Here is a 14,464-nt window from a genome sequence, read left to right as displayed (position 1 = left end):
TCGTGAACTACAGGGATGCTGACTCTACCTCCCCTGCACTAGAATTACACACACACACACACACACACACACACACACAGACCACTACACCCAGTTTGTATACAGAAAGGTTCTCAGGCTAGTGTGACAGCATCTCACTAAGTGAGCCATCTTTCCAGGCCCTGCAAGACACGTAATTTCTGATTTTGTTAGGTGCCCAGAGTATACTGGAGGACTTATTTACTTTATCAGGAAAGATCCCAGCCTTGAGTCTAGACTGGGAGAGAAAATTGATTGGCAGATGAGGGTCGCTTACTTTTTATGGAGGTACCCATCCTGGTCATCAGGACTGGTCAATCCTATGTAGGGCGTAAATTATCCAACTAGACATAGTTCAAACTGTTGGTCCTGGGATTTGTTCTCTGGAACTCTAGAGGCTTAGATAAGTGTATTTTTAGCACTTGAATAGGAACTCTGGTCATCCCAGGAAAGTCATCCACCTTCCGGTGCTCCCTGCTCATCTCTGGGACTCTGCATGTGTGTGTTCAGACTGGATTGCAGAGCCATTTGCCCACAGTCACCAGTCACTAGGAGATCAGATTATATTCATGCCAACCAAGAGAAAGGCCACCCCCAGGCTGAAGTGTGACAATCAACTGACAGTGCCTGTCTAGGGAGGGCTCACAGCACTGAGAAAAGAAAACAAGGTCGCCTTCCCAAGCATTCTCTATTCTGGAGCAGTGGAGGGACCCCAGGAAATCAGAGCTGAGGTGACAGGCTGGACATAGTCCCCAGCAAACCTGAAGGAGTCACAAGGCTTCGGGATGATGGCAGTGGGTGGAAGAGGCTTGAGGCCTCCCCCAGAGAAACACTCACCCTCCCCTTCTAGAAGGGACCCTTCATGTTCCTTGATGAAGGGGCTGCAGACCAGAGGTACCTTCTACTTCCCTCCCCACACTCAGAGAGTGCCTTTGTGTACAAGCCCATGGGCTGGATATGCCAGAGGGTCTCTGCACAGGGTGAGCACACTCATTAGAAAAAGCACAGGGGTGTAGAGCTGAGGGTGCCTTTGTGTGTGTGTGTGTCTTGGTAAGTGTGTTTGTCATGAGTTTGTCTGTATAGTTATGAGGCAGAAGAATGATAGACAGGTGAGGGAGAGACAGAGTCAGAGATGGACAGAAAGACAGACAGGGGGAGAGAGAGAGAGGAGAAAGAGAGAGGGAGGGAGGGAGGGAGGGAGGGAGGGAGGGAGTAAAAGGGATAGAGAGTTCCCAGATGCCAGAGGGGTCTTGCAGATGTTGAAGAGACTGACTGTAACTATGTGAGTGGCTGAAAATATGCTGGTCTCTGGGGAAAATGACTATTATTAGTGGGCATATTATTTCAGCAGTCTAGCTGGGGGCTAAACTCAGCAACCAGAAGAACTGCTGGAAGAGACTCTGGGGACATGCTCTGCTAAAAATGTCACAGTCTCCTAAATTGGCCCTGGCTGGAGCAGTGCAGGGTCCAGGCCCGTGCAGAGGCCTTGGGGGCTGCTGGGCTGGGCTGTAGAGGGATTCATAAAATGGTGGGATCACTCCGCTACCACCAGTAACACTAAAGAGCAGGTCCTGGGATCCAGCTGTTACCGGAGTTCCCAGGTGCCTCTGGTGTGTCCAGAACAGCTCATAGCTATCCACCTGCAGGTGGGCTTCTCAGCCAAGCTCTGTCGAGGTGTTCAGAGACAGCCAATCTGAGGAAGGAGTGAGGGGCAGAGGCCAAAGTTCACTTTCTGCTTTTAACATATCAACACCTTAATAGTAATTTTGTAATTCTTGTGAGTAATATAGCATATAATATAATTTATGTGCACACACATTGATAAAACTGTCTCTATTTCTTGGTTCCAGAAACCCCTCAAATACCCATAAATATCTAAAGATGCTCAAGAGCCTTATACACAGTAACACATAACCTACTCACTCCCCCCTACACACTGTAAATAATCTATAGATGACTGCTGGTGCCTAGTCCAGTGTAAACGCTGTGTAAATAGTGGCGGCACTGTATTGGTTAGGGAACAATGACAAGAAATTCTCTATGCATTCAATGAAGACACAATTCTATCTTGAATGTTTTGCATCCACTGTTCCACACACACAGAGACACTCCATTTTTGAAGAAAGGGTTACAACACTGAAGGGAAATGTGATCTCTGCTGATGTGTCAGGTGACAGAGTGTCCTCCTGTGAGGAATAGATGCTTACTTTTTTTTTTGTTTTTGTTTTTTGTTTGTTTGTTTGTTTGTTTTTTTAATAAGACCCTAGTCTGGCACCCACTGAGTCCTTTGATTGAGTGACTCTAGTCACTTAGGATGAATCACCTCGTCCCTTTCATTTGTCTGTAGCTTCTTAGGCCAGTGACATCTTTCTGGTAGCCCTCAATTAGATTCTTGCTAAACCTTTTTTCCTTCTGGGTTGGAGGACTCTCTCAGACAGACGATATCCCAGCCAATATCTTCTTCCATTTCGTCTCATGGAGGTGAGATCCTGTGGGGCAGTCTGGCTCTGACTCATGGCCATGTCTTCAGCTGGGGTAAAGCCTGTCGCTGACGAGAGCTGAATGTCCCCAACCACAGCAGAGGTGACATGTATGATGAGGGACTCAGCAGCATGGACCAGACTATATGTTCTGTAGGGATGTGTGTCCCCTTAACTAAGCCATGTGCAACCTCATCCGAGCTACCCTCATACCCTTAGCTTGTACACTATGGATGGAAAAAAGGAAGGAAGAGAGAGGGAGGAAAGGGAAATGGAAGAAGGAAGAAAAGAAAGGATGAGAGAAGGGAAGAATGAAAAACGAATGACCAGGGATGGTGGCACATGCCTTTAATCTCAGCTCTCAGGAGGCAGAGACAAGAATGCCTCTGGAATCTCGATGGCAGCCTGGTCTACGTAGTAAGTTTTAGGCCAACCAGGGCTACACAGAGAGGTCCTGTCAAAGAAAAAAGAAAAGAAAAAAGAAAAACATGTGGGTGAACGGGTAGATGGATGGATAGTAGATGGATAATTAAATGGATCGATGATGAATGGATAGACAGATGGACAAATACCTAGGTAGATGAATAGATAGATGGATAAATAGGGTAAGTGGCTGGCTGGATAAACAGATACATGGACAGATGAATGACTGGAAACATAGGTAGGTTAGCATGAATGGACGGGTTGGTAGAAGAGTGAATGGATCAGCAGATGTATAGAGAGACAGATGTAAAAGACAGGAATATCAGAGCAGCAATCAGAACAGCAATCAGAGCTGATTTCTGCACAAGCCTGGAGATACACCTGACAGAGACACAGTCCCTATGTGGCCTGGACATCAGTATGAGCTATGGGCTGCAAGAAAGAAAATTCATAAAAAGTTCTTGCTTTCCAGAGGCTTTGACTTAGTTTCTATCCTTTTGCAGAACGAAGCCCTGGCACAAAAGAATTTGCCAAAAGTAGAGAAAGCCTCTTTCTCAACCAGTGGCCCCAGAACCGGAAGGACACCTGTGGTGAGGAAGGTCACAATGACCCAATGGGTAACATCTCCATGACTCTGCCAACCAAGAAGCCCGTGTGGCCAGCAGAGAAGAACCTGCTCTATGAGTTCTTCGGGGCCACCAAGAATCCCAGTGGGCAGCTGAAGCTTCGAACCAAAGTTGACATGGATGGGCTAGATCTGAAATGTAAGTGAACTTTACCTGGAAACTCTGATGGGTCCAGATAGGGGTATCTCATCCTGTCCATGAGCAAGTTACTGGTTTTCCCTTGGGTGTCAGGATTTTTAACTCCATAAAATGGAGGAAATTATTTTCTCCCAGCATCCCCTAAGGGAATCCAACTGCTAGAGGAATGTAATTGGTTTTCAGAGCTCCCACAGGCACAAACATCTGATGTGGTACCTGGCTCCAACCAGGGATATATTATAGCTTCTCAGTTTGTCCAGGCCACAGAGAAATTCATGCTTTGTATTACTTCCACACTGAGATCATTTGTGACCTGGCTTCCTCTCCTTTGCCCTCCTCCAACTGGATTAGTCACAAAGTCAAAACCCATTTCCAAACACAAAGAAATTAACAAAAAGGGATATTTCTGATTCCGTAGCTCATGGATGTCTCTGTAAAGGAGAAGAATCCAGTGTTCATGAACAATAACATTTCAACTTAATCTCATGTTTTTAAACTCAGTATTAAAGTAGCAGCACCTGCATTGTGTGACTCTGAAACACCCGTAGCTCCAGCTCCAAAAAACTACCCTCTTTATAAATACAAGAAACACACACACACACACACACACACACACACAAATAATATTAACTTTAAAATATTTAGAAAACCATTCCCCTATAGCTACAACAACCTGGGCCAAGTTTCTACTATTGCTGACTATTTATCCCTGGCCAGATGGATTTAATCATTAGAGGGAGACCCTGTGCAACAACTTTGCCCTTGCTTGTATAAAGCTGAAATTCTGTTTTGCAAGTATGTGAAATACAGCCTTAGCAATGTGGCTTACTGTAAACTTTGCTCACTAACCTCATTTACCAGTTAGTGATGGAGAAGCCAGCCAGTCCTTCCAAATGAGCAAGCACCACGTTACACTAATGATAGTTTCCCAGAGTTAGAAATCTCCCTGACTTGAAAGGAGCCCTCTTGGAGCTTAAGGGACCTGACCCCTGAGAATGTGTATTCCCAGGTAGTTATACTAGAGAAGGTTCAGCCTTCTCCCTGCTGCAGGCACTGAGATGCTTTTCCTCTGCTATAATTTGCAGTTAACTCCCCTACAACGGTGCCTGAAAAAAACAACATTAAGTATGCTGGGAATGTTTTTGCCCCTCGCTTCACCACAGCCTTGACCTCGACCACCCTGAACCAGCCTCTCTGGCTCAATCTGAACTGTCCACCTCCACCGGTGTTTTCCAGCCACTCTACCTTCCCACATTATCAGGTAAGTAAGGGGCTCTGCCTCCCCCGGGAGTCTGCTGCACCAAGAACCTTGGGACTCCCCTTGAACATCATCCTTCACCATAGCTCATATGAGGATGAGAGTAGACACTGTCAACCTGTGGACCTCTGATAGTATTTTCACTGTGATTGTACAAACTCACCACAAGGTATTCACATGCATGCATGCATGGGCAGGTATGTGCATGCACCTGCATGTTCTTATGTACTCACACACGTGCATACCATGCATGCACACAGGATCTTGGGCCCCTAGCTGAAATGGAATTAGAAGTCCCACACAAAGAGATAGTGAAGAATTTGTAGCAGGGTTTGGAATTTTACTCACGGAGCTTATTTATGCAGGGAAAATGTGGTTTCTTCATTTTGTCCATTTAACTTAATGTCCCTTAAGAGCCACGGCCCACTTGGTAGAAGGAAGAAAGTATCAAATAAATGTCCATTCTAGTTTAAGCCTTTGTCCGATCCAATAACTTAACAGTCCCCTTAGGTAGTGCTCTGTGTTTTCAGGAGAGGCGCTCACCATCGGAGATTTCCTCATCTTCTGTTCCTACTCCTGGCTCTTCTCCACCAATGTCACATAATTTCTCCAGAAAGTGCAGGGTCTCAGACCTGGGTGTTGGCCATTTGCTGGTCTTGAGCAGCTTAGCCAGGTCTGGAAACTGGAAAGTGGAAATGAAATTAGTGTCACACCCAAAGGACCTGCCTCTGCTGTATTTTCAACTTTTTCAGAATGAGTCCCTCCTTCCCCAACCCTCCACAGGTACAAAATGCCTTGCAATTCACGATGAGCTGGAGATCATCCAGGGAAAATTACAAGGCATCATCTTCACATTAGTAATAACATCTTCACACAGTCTCCAGAGGAGCATCCGGGTCATTAATTCATGGCTTCCTTCGCCCGTGTTCTCAGATCCTTGCAACTTAGGGCTTGTCTCATCCCTGTTCATTTATTCACCTCCTCATTGATCAACTCATTTTTATTTATTTATTCATTTTCTTAAGTAATTTTAAATACCTCTGCTCTGTGCTTACTGTAGACTGTACACTGTGCTGGGAGAGGCACTCAAAGGTGAGAAAGAGGCTTAGAGTCCACTGTAAGTTCAGGAGTAATTCCAGTGGGATACACCAAGACTTCAGGCCCTGAAACAACCGCATGCTTTTCCTTGGTTAGAAGTCATTGCAATGCTTCGCTGATTTGGCTCTTTTGAGTGAGTAAGGTTTGGATATGTTTTCTGTGCAAAAAGACTGTCCTGTGTCTCCAGGGACACTGGTGCTCGAATCTTAGGGTTGACTACAGAGGGAGGGAAGCTGAGGCAGACCCCCTGGATGGCAAATTTCTAGAAGCAGAGAATACTTTCTTCCAGATCAAATGATAGATTTTCTGTAACTCACACTGGACATTCAGCTTAGCCTGTGGTCTCAGACAGGAATAGAAACACACTCATTTTGAAACATTCTCTGACTGTTGCTCATTCTGGCCTTTCTGCTGTATGTATCTATCTCTCTGTCCACTTGACTCATCCATATTTTTCTACGTATTTATCCTTACCTATCCATCTATCATCTGTCCATCCATCCAATCACCCACTCATCCATCCATTCATCCATCCATTATCCATCCATCCATCCATCCATTCATCCATCCATTATCCATCCATCCATCCATCCATCCATCCATCCATCCATCTATCCATCCATCCATTCATCCATACATCCTTGTATGGATGCATGCATGCCACCATCCACTCACCCATTCATCTGTTCGTCTGTCTGTCCATCCATCCATCCATCTACCCATTTATTCATCCATCCATCCATCCATTATCCATTCATCCATCCATCCATCCATCCAACTATCAATCCATCTATCCATCCATCCTTGTATGGATGCATGCATACATCTATCCACTCACCCATTCATCCGTCCATCCATCCATCCATCCATCCATCCATCCATCCATCCATCCATCCATCCATCAGCTTCTGCAAAGAAGTGGTGCCCTGGCCTGCCTGGGAGGACCTACTAGCTTCTGTGGATCCATGCTAGCTGAAGTTGGTCATGAAGGAGCAGACCCTCCCAGGTGGACTAAAGACAGTATTTCTATCTTCTCATGGCATGTCCGAACCCCCTAGTGTTCACTGTGAGACAACTGACCAGGAGGCCTGATACAGTAGAGGAAAGGCAGTGACGGAAACCAGAAGCTTGATGAAAGGGCTCTGCAGGATCTGCACTGTGTGGCCTTGGGCAACTTCCTTAACTGTCCCAGTTTGTCTGTACAAGAGTTGGGCTTATCATAACTACAGCAGTAACAGAAACTGATTGTGTTGTAAGGATTAATGTGAGCCCAGGTACGGGGAAGGACTCTTAAAATCCCCAGTGTGACACAGATGTTCATTTCATTAATATTCAGTTATGGCCCTCCAAGAAAAGGGGGTTAGGGAGCTCAGTAGACCCTGAGGGGACAAAAAGAACAGGGAACTAGTCTTTCATGGTCTCTTCCCCACATGGCCTAAGGAATAAAAATGAGGTCCCAAATCTAATTTACTCAGAGCTCCATGGTAGAGAGACTCAGAGACAGGAAGAGAAGATTCTCCACACAGAGCATGCGCGTACCCAGATGAAAAAGGAGAAGCTGTGTGGGGCAAGGCCATGGCCTCAAGCGAAGAGGAGTGACTGCTTATTTGCTCATGAGTTTTACGACTGCAAACATCCCTAGACACGGCTGTCTTTCTCATACTAAAGAAGGCAGCAACATTTCTTAATAATGAGGGGGCAGGGCAGGCCAGTGGGACGCCCTCCATTGGTCCCAGCGTGGCCCACAGAACAGGTGGTGCTGGTGGAGGGCTGCCTGGTGTTTGCAGCTCTGAAAGAGGTAGTAAGTTAATGCTGTTGAAAGGAAGCAGCAGTAGACAGGGGGCTAGTGGAGGGGAGGGGCTTAGCAGCCTTTCCGGAGGCCTGGAAGCTCACTGAGGCCCTGTAATGAGCAAGGTCATCCATTGGGCAGGTTTACTCCAGGGTGGGATAGTAGGAACCTGGCTGGATCTTGGTGGTGAGTGAGGCTGCCCTGGTCGCAGAACTTTAAGCAATAGGGCATAAGCGGTGGTGGAGGGACTGCTGAAAGTGGGAGGGGCCAAGACAGGAAGGTCTCAAGCGCCATTGCTTAGCAACAGAGGATGGTCAGGGTTCTCTGTTAGGATGTTCAACTCTCAGAGCCGGAAGCTAGACCAGGAAGGGAAGTTGGGAGGCTTCTCAGGTGACTCCACATCAGAGATCCTGGAGCCCTTCATGAGAGCTAGGGACATCATTAAGAGCATAGAGTCCACTATTATCCTTTTTGGTGATTGACACAGACCACGTCTAGAATAAAGGTAGCACTTTGGGATGAAGAATGTTCTTGAAAGATGCCCTGGGCTGAGAGGTGCTCCAGGCTCATCCTAGATGTAGTGTCCAGCCCTTCTGCTCCTCTGAGCCACAGTGGATGAAGAAGAATTGCCTAGAGCCGCACATAAAATCTAGGGGTGTACGACACCTGACCCCGTGGGTTGTAAGAGTAGACATGTTTACTTTACATGACACACTGTCACAAGATGCTGTCATCTATGATGTTTGTGCCCTAGAATCATGCTATCGGGTTACCAAATAGTGGTAGAATAATCTAGCAATCATGTTCTAAGTAAGTTTACAGTTTTATGTCAGGCTACAATTCACAGCTATCCTGGTCCCTGTGTGGCCTGCAGGCTAGGGGTTGGGTATCCTAGTGATGTAGGTAATGACTGGACACTTGGAGGAGGGGTCGTGAGTTGGCCCACTCTTTGTAATATTTCTGCTAGGTGTGTGTATCTTGTGTCTGTATGGACATAAGGATATGCCCAGGCCCCCACCCTTAATCAGAGCTGTGAATAAAATTTCCATTCCCTCGGGCTTAGCTGCCAGAGATTCCGGAGGGAGGGGCCAGTGGGGGATGATGGACAGACCTAACATTTACAGAGTCCTTACTATGTGTCCAGGTGCTTTCTCAGCTCTTTACTTGCATTCCTTTATTTATCCTCCTGCTTAGCTTCTCCATGAGCTACAGACACACTGGTCCCCTAGCAGCAGAACCCCAAACGAGCACACACAAGGGCACAGTTGCACCTTTGTACCCAGGATCACAGCTGGCTAGAGCCAGTTCCCCTACACTTGCAGGCACACCTGAACACAGATTTATCAGCATGATGTACAGACTCGTACACCCACCTCACATGTTAGCTAAGAATGGACTTAGGTAATAGAAGGAGAGGCTCGTGGTGGCAGAGGAAAGAGCCCGGTCCATAAAGTGCAGGTCTTGTGAGCTTAAGGACTTGAGTTTGACCAAACAAAATTCAAATGAAAAAATAGCTAGGCATGGTGAGGCAGAGCTGGTGGTCAGTCTCAGAAAAGAAGCATTGGAGTCTATTAAAAGTGGCTTCCCATGTGGCCTGAGCTGGCCCCAGCACGATCCAACCAGTTCTAGGCAACATTATGGAACTGGTCAACTGGGGAATGAGAGGTCAGCCTGGGATGTAGATGTAAGCCTGTGAGTGGGATGCTGAGGTATACAGGACCCACGCTCAGGCTGAGGACCCTTACCCAGCATTGGGAACTGCTCTCTTTCTCCTTAGGGCCTGTACCCACAGAGAACAACAAGGATGCCCTACCAGCAGCCGGTACACCCACCACTGGGGTGCTACTCCCGACAGGTGAGTGGGTGACTTCCCCTCCTATGATCTGCTCCATCAAAGTCTTTAGGACAGAAGGCTCTCTGCTTCCTCATCCTTGTCCAGCCGTCACCACCGTTGCTTTCTGGCCTATCACTGACTTAAAGGGACAAACACAGATGCTGAGTGTTGTATCACAGGATGTCACTTAACAGAGCCTTTACTGTGTAATAATACCAGGACTTTCCCAAAGATGTCCCCTACACTAATTTAGCCTTCTCAACCACCTTATGATGCATGCTATTGATGGGGAAACTGAGGCATAAAGAGATTAGACCATAACATTAACGTGTAAGTTTGGGTCTGCCATGACAAGTAACTTCCATGTGTAGGGACTTTCAAAGAGTCTTTCCTCGTTCTTGCTCATGAGTCTCTAGGTTGGCTGAACTGGGCTGTGGATCAGGGTCATGTCTGGTCTTGCTCTTTTAGGGTCTGACCGGAAGATGTAGGCGCCATTGCTCCTCTCTCACTGGGGTGTCAGAAGCACATAAAGATAAGAGGAAAGACAACATGCCTCAGCCTTGTGAGTGTTGAGGTCCACACACTTTCAGTTGGCCCAAACCAACCCCGCAGCTCTGCCCATGCGTGGGACAAAGAATTATCTTCATGCTATGTGGGCTGGTAGCTCCTGTAAAAGACACTCAGTTTGATTTGAATTTCAAATTTAAACATTGCACAAGAAATATTTATGTTTTAAATACACTCTCTGGTTATTTCCAGTTTGGATTAAACTGGTGTCCTGTAGTTTTATTTGCCAAATGTGGCAGTATGAATCACACCAGTATTTCAGGTACAAACATCTCTTAGATGTTAATGCTGAAGTGAATGGAGGCCTGGCTCTGGCAGCCTGGTGCTCTTGGCCACCGTGATGGGCACCTCTCATAGAAAAATACACAAGAGTACTATGTCAGAAGAGTGTGGCAGAGATAGTAACAGATGTCCATAAAGAGAAGCAGAGAGAAATAGTGGGCTGGGGAGATGTCTCACTGAATAAAGTGCTTGCATTCCAAGCATGAGGAATGGAGTTTAGAGTCCTAGAACCCATGTAAAATCAGATACAGTAGCACACATCTGTAATCCCAGCGGGCTTATTACAAGATGGGAGATGGAGACAAACCCATGGACCAGTTAGTCTGGCAGTGAACAGCAAGAGACAGCTTTAAAATAAGGTGAAAGGTGAAGACTGACACCCGAGCCTCCATATGTACACACACACACACACACACACACACACACACACACACACACACGAGAAATACATGTAGTTACATGCTTCCAAGCTGCCAGAGCTGACCTGTAAGCTCACACATACTCAGACAGATATGGAAGCAGGTTCAGAGGTACTGAGTCTTGGGGCAGAGATTGGGTATGAGAGAAGGCTTTTAAAAATGGGGTCATAGAGGGAGCTGAAGGCAAGCAGTCCACATCCCCAAATGGACTTGCATCTCACAAACAGGTCCATGGACAGTCCACACCTTCAATTCCAGTTTCTTCTATCTTGATCCTTCCCAGAGAGTCCCAGCTTTGCTCTATAAACCTCATCTCTGAGCTGGCATATGCTAGTATGTTCTGGAGGTTAGCAATGGGCCCATAGGTGAAAATTACCATGGTTAGGATGCTTTATCAGGAGTAGGAGCCTCCTCCATCCTGTTATGAGAGAGTCTGTCTCAGGAATCCCAGCCACATTATCTCTACCTACAAACACTAACAGCTCATCCTGGTCCAAAGAGTCTTTTTGGGCAATTATGAGAGTGTGTATATTTGAATATTGTAGCATAAAACATGGTAAGGATTTTAAAGACTGAAGCTACTGCTGTTCATTAGTCTCTTTCATATTCTTCTATCAACACATGTTTCTATAAGATTTTCTGAACAGGGCCATCATTCTCGGCACACTGTTCTATAGGTGGTTTCCAGAGTAGCATACAGTGCTGCTTGTGATGGATTTGATATGCCCCATGGAATCATGGGAATATCCCTGGATAAGGCAGGTGTGAGTTTCATCCCTTACTTGTCTCTGCCAGGGCCAAATACTTCCCATTGTGGAAACTAGGGACATTTCTTGTTACGTCCACCATAGAGTTTGTCCTGTAAGGTGTTTTCAGTACCCATATCCAGGGTCACAGAACCGTGGAACCTCTCTTTGAGCATCATGCCAACAATTGGGGGATGAGCTCAGCTTTTAGAGAGCGCACAGCAGAGGAAGGCTGAAGCAGAACCCAGGCTCTGGGCTCTCCCTGGGGTTCTGGCTGCAATTCAGGACTGGAGCTGCTTACTAAGCTGAGCCTCTGTTCCCAAGTGGGAGTAACGAGGGCCTGTGTTAGTTATTTTTCTCACCATGATGATAAAAGAACCGGCAAAGGCAACTTGAAGTTTTAGTCTCAGTGTTGTTTGATCTGATCTCCGTTTCTCTCGCCCAGTGTGAGAGTATGGCCTGTCACCTTGAGTGAGGCCGCTGGTCACATGTAACCACAGTTAGTAAACATTGAGAGAGGAAGGCTGGTATTCCGGTGGTTTCTCTTGTTTATTCAGCCTAAAACCGCAAGCCCCGGGAATGAAGCTGCCCACTTTTAGGGTGGGCCTTCCATCCTCGGTTACAATTCTCTGAAAACACTCTCACAGCACACCCTAGGTGATTCTAAATCCCAAGAACCTGACCATCAGAACAAGGTCAGGAGATCTTGTCTCATAGGGCTTGTAGGTATAGTGACAGAGGCTAGACAAAGGGTCTCCCACAGCCTGAGGGTTTCATATGCACTAGTCCAAGTGGGTTTGTATCAGACATGGGTATGTGGGGAGCAAAGGGGCTCTTGAGGACCTTAGGCTTCGATGGTTCGAGTGGAAATTCAGAAGTTCTTCTGGCTTTGACAGAAGCTCCCTTCATTACCCAGGAAAACCCATGAGAGGAAAGCTCTTGTGGTGTTTGAGCTGTCAGGAGTGGGACCTGGTATCTGGTGTCCTGTTTGCTCTTTATCACCTTAGCAGATGCTTAGAGCTCCTTGGTCTTCCCATTCCCCCACCCCCAGCTCCTCTGACTGTATTCACCTCACTGTCTGGAGCCGGGACAGTCATGAACGAGAGGGGTTGTACCCTTGCTTGTTGGGGTCAAGAAATTATCAGCCACAGCTCCCCGTGGGTATTGCCCAGGTGTTGGCAGAAACCCCACTGAGTAGCCATCTTCCCGGGAGGTTTGAGATAGACCCACCTCCCGCTTACACTTTCTCCCATGACCTAATACAGTAGCCACCAGCCACATGTGGCTATTTCTAGGAATTCCAGTGCTGCAGCAGCCAGACTTTAGCTCCTCGTTCATTCCAGCTCTGTGGTTCTCAATCCATGGGTCACGATCCCTTTGGGGCAGGGGTAGGCGGGGAGTTTCAAAGATTCTTTCACAGGGGTCACCTAAGAAGACCGCAAAAACACAAATGTTTACATTACTCTTCATAATGGTAACAAAATTATAGTTATAAAATAGCAACGGAAATAATTGTATGGTTGGGGGGGTCACCACAACACGAGGGAGTATATTAAAGGGCTGCAGCATTAGGAAGGTTGGGAAGCTCTGCTCTAGCTGGATTTTCAAGTGCTAGATAATTACAGCTCGTGGTTATACAGTGATCCTTTTGGCACAGACCTGTACCTCCCTGGCAGGGGTTTCCACTGGGCGGAGTTGTCTGGGGCTCACAGACTGCTGAGGTCCTAATGTAGAAGCCAGAGGCGTGAATCACAGAGGTTAGACCCTCCCCACACAGAGTAAACAGTGCTTTTCCATTTTACAGATTAGGAGTTCGAGGTTCAGATACATGAAGCAAGTAAAGGCTACACAGATGGCTAAGGTAGCAGTTAGGGTTGGGGTCAGGGCTAGAAGGGTGTTGAGCTTGTCCCTCTCTTCTCTTTGTCCTGCAGGTGACACCGTACAACCCACAGCAGATGGGACAGCAAATTTTCCGCTCTTCCTACACCCCCCTGATGAGCTACATTCCCTTCGTCCAGCCCAACTATCCATACCCTCAGAGGACCCCCCAGAAGCTGCCTGCCAGTCCCCGAGACCCTCCCCCGATGGCAGGAGATGGGCCTCCATACCTCTTCCCCCAGGGATATGGGTGAGTTCTCAGCCATGGTGGAGCTGGGGAGCTAATTTGCATCTAGATGGCTGTCAGAGAGGGCAGGTGAATGGGATGGGCTTCATGGAGGCTTTGTTGGTCTGTGTGCCCTGTGGCTGTGGTGGTGGGGCCGTATCTTTGTATCTGTGCCCAAAGTCTCTAAGGACTTGGGAGGGAACAGATGCGGAGGTGAGCCAGGGCTGGGGTCTAGGACGAGCCCTTCAAAGGTCCTATACAGGCTGCCACCTACAGGCCAGTTGTAGAACTACAGCTGTCCAGTCAGAAGCAAGTGCTACTTGCTACACACTACTCAGGTGCTGCAAGTGCCTCATGGTGGCTTGTTATCATTTGATGATTCGCAAAGAATAGGGTCAGCTAACCCATCCCATCCCTGCATGCATCTGGAGGCCTTGCCAGGCTAATCTTTTAAGCATCCCCTGGACTTCCTGACAGGTCCCGGTGAAGGGTCTTCCACATCTTACCCACCGAACCTCCCAAACCCCAAGCAGTAGAAAAGCCTGGTATTTCTGGGCTTGTCTGATGGGCTCAGCAGCAGACCCCTAACACAAACTGGGTAGTTAATTGGAGATTCCCTTTTGAACTGTGCATGCTGTGGAGTAACAAAGTTGTGTTTGTTTAACACAGTTAACAAATAGCC

The 14,464-nt window shown here is 47.2% G+C and overlaps 1 protein-coding gene across 1 annotated transcript in view; it reads left to right on the top strand.

Moving 5' to 3' along the window:
* Positions 1–14,464, top strand: part of LOC308424140 (uncharacterized protein C1orf94) — a gene marked incomplete at both ends in the record, with an annotated part of 39,145 nt that overhangs the window by 19,886 nt on the left and 4,795 nt on the right. Inside the window, 4 exons of the mRNA XM_080921034.1 lie at positions 3,425–3,685; positions 4,771–4,946; positions 9,608–9,685; positions 13,610–13,806. Of these exons, the coding sequence (XP_080777160.1) occupies positions 3,425–3,685; positions 4,771–4,946; positions 9,608–9,685; positions 13,610–13,806 (712 nt within the window). The remainder of the gene's footprint in view (positions 1–3,424; positions 3,686–4,770; positions 4,947–9,607; positions 9,686–13,609; positions 13,807–14,464) is intronic.

The sequence above is a fragment of the Micromys minutus genome, assembly GCF_963924665.1.
Source record: "Micromys minutus genome assembly, chromosome: 9".
Taxonomy (NCBI): domain Eukaryota; kingdom Metazoa; phylum Chordata; class Mammalia; order Rodentia; family Muridae; genus Micromys; species Micromys minutus.
Note: the sequence above shows the minus strand (reverse complement) of the source record. Positions and strands in the feature narration are given on the sequence as shown.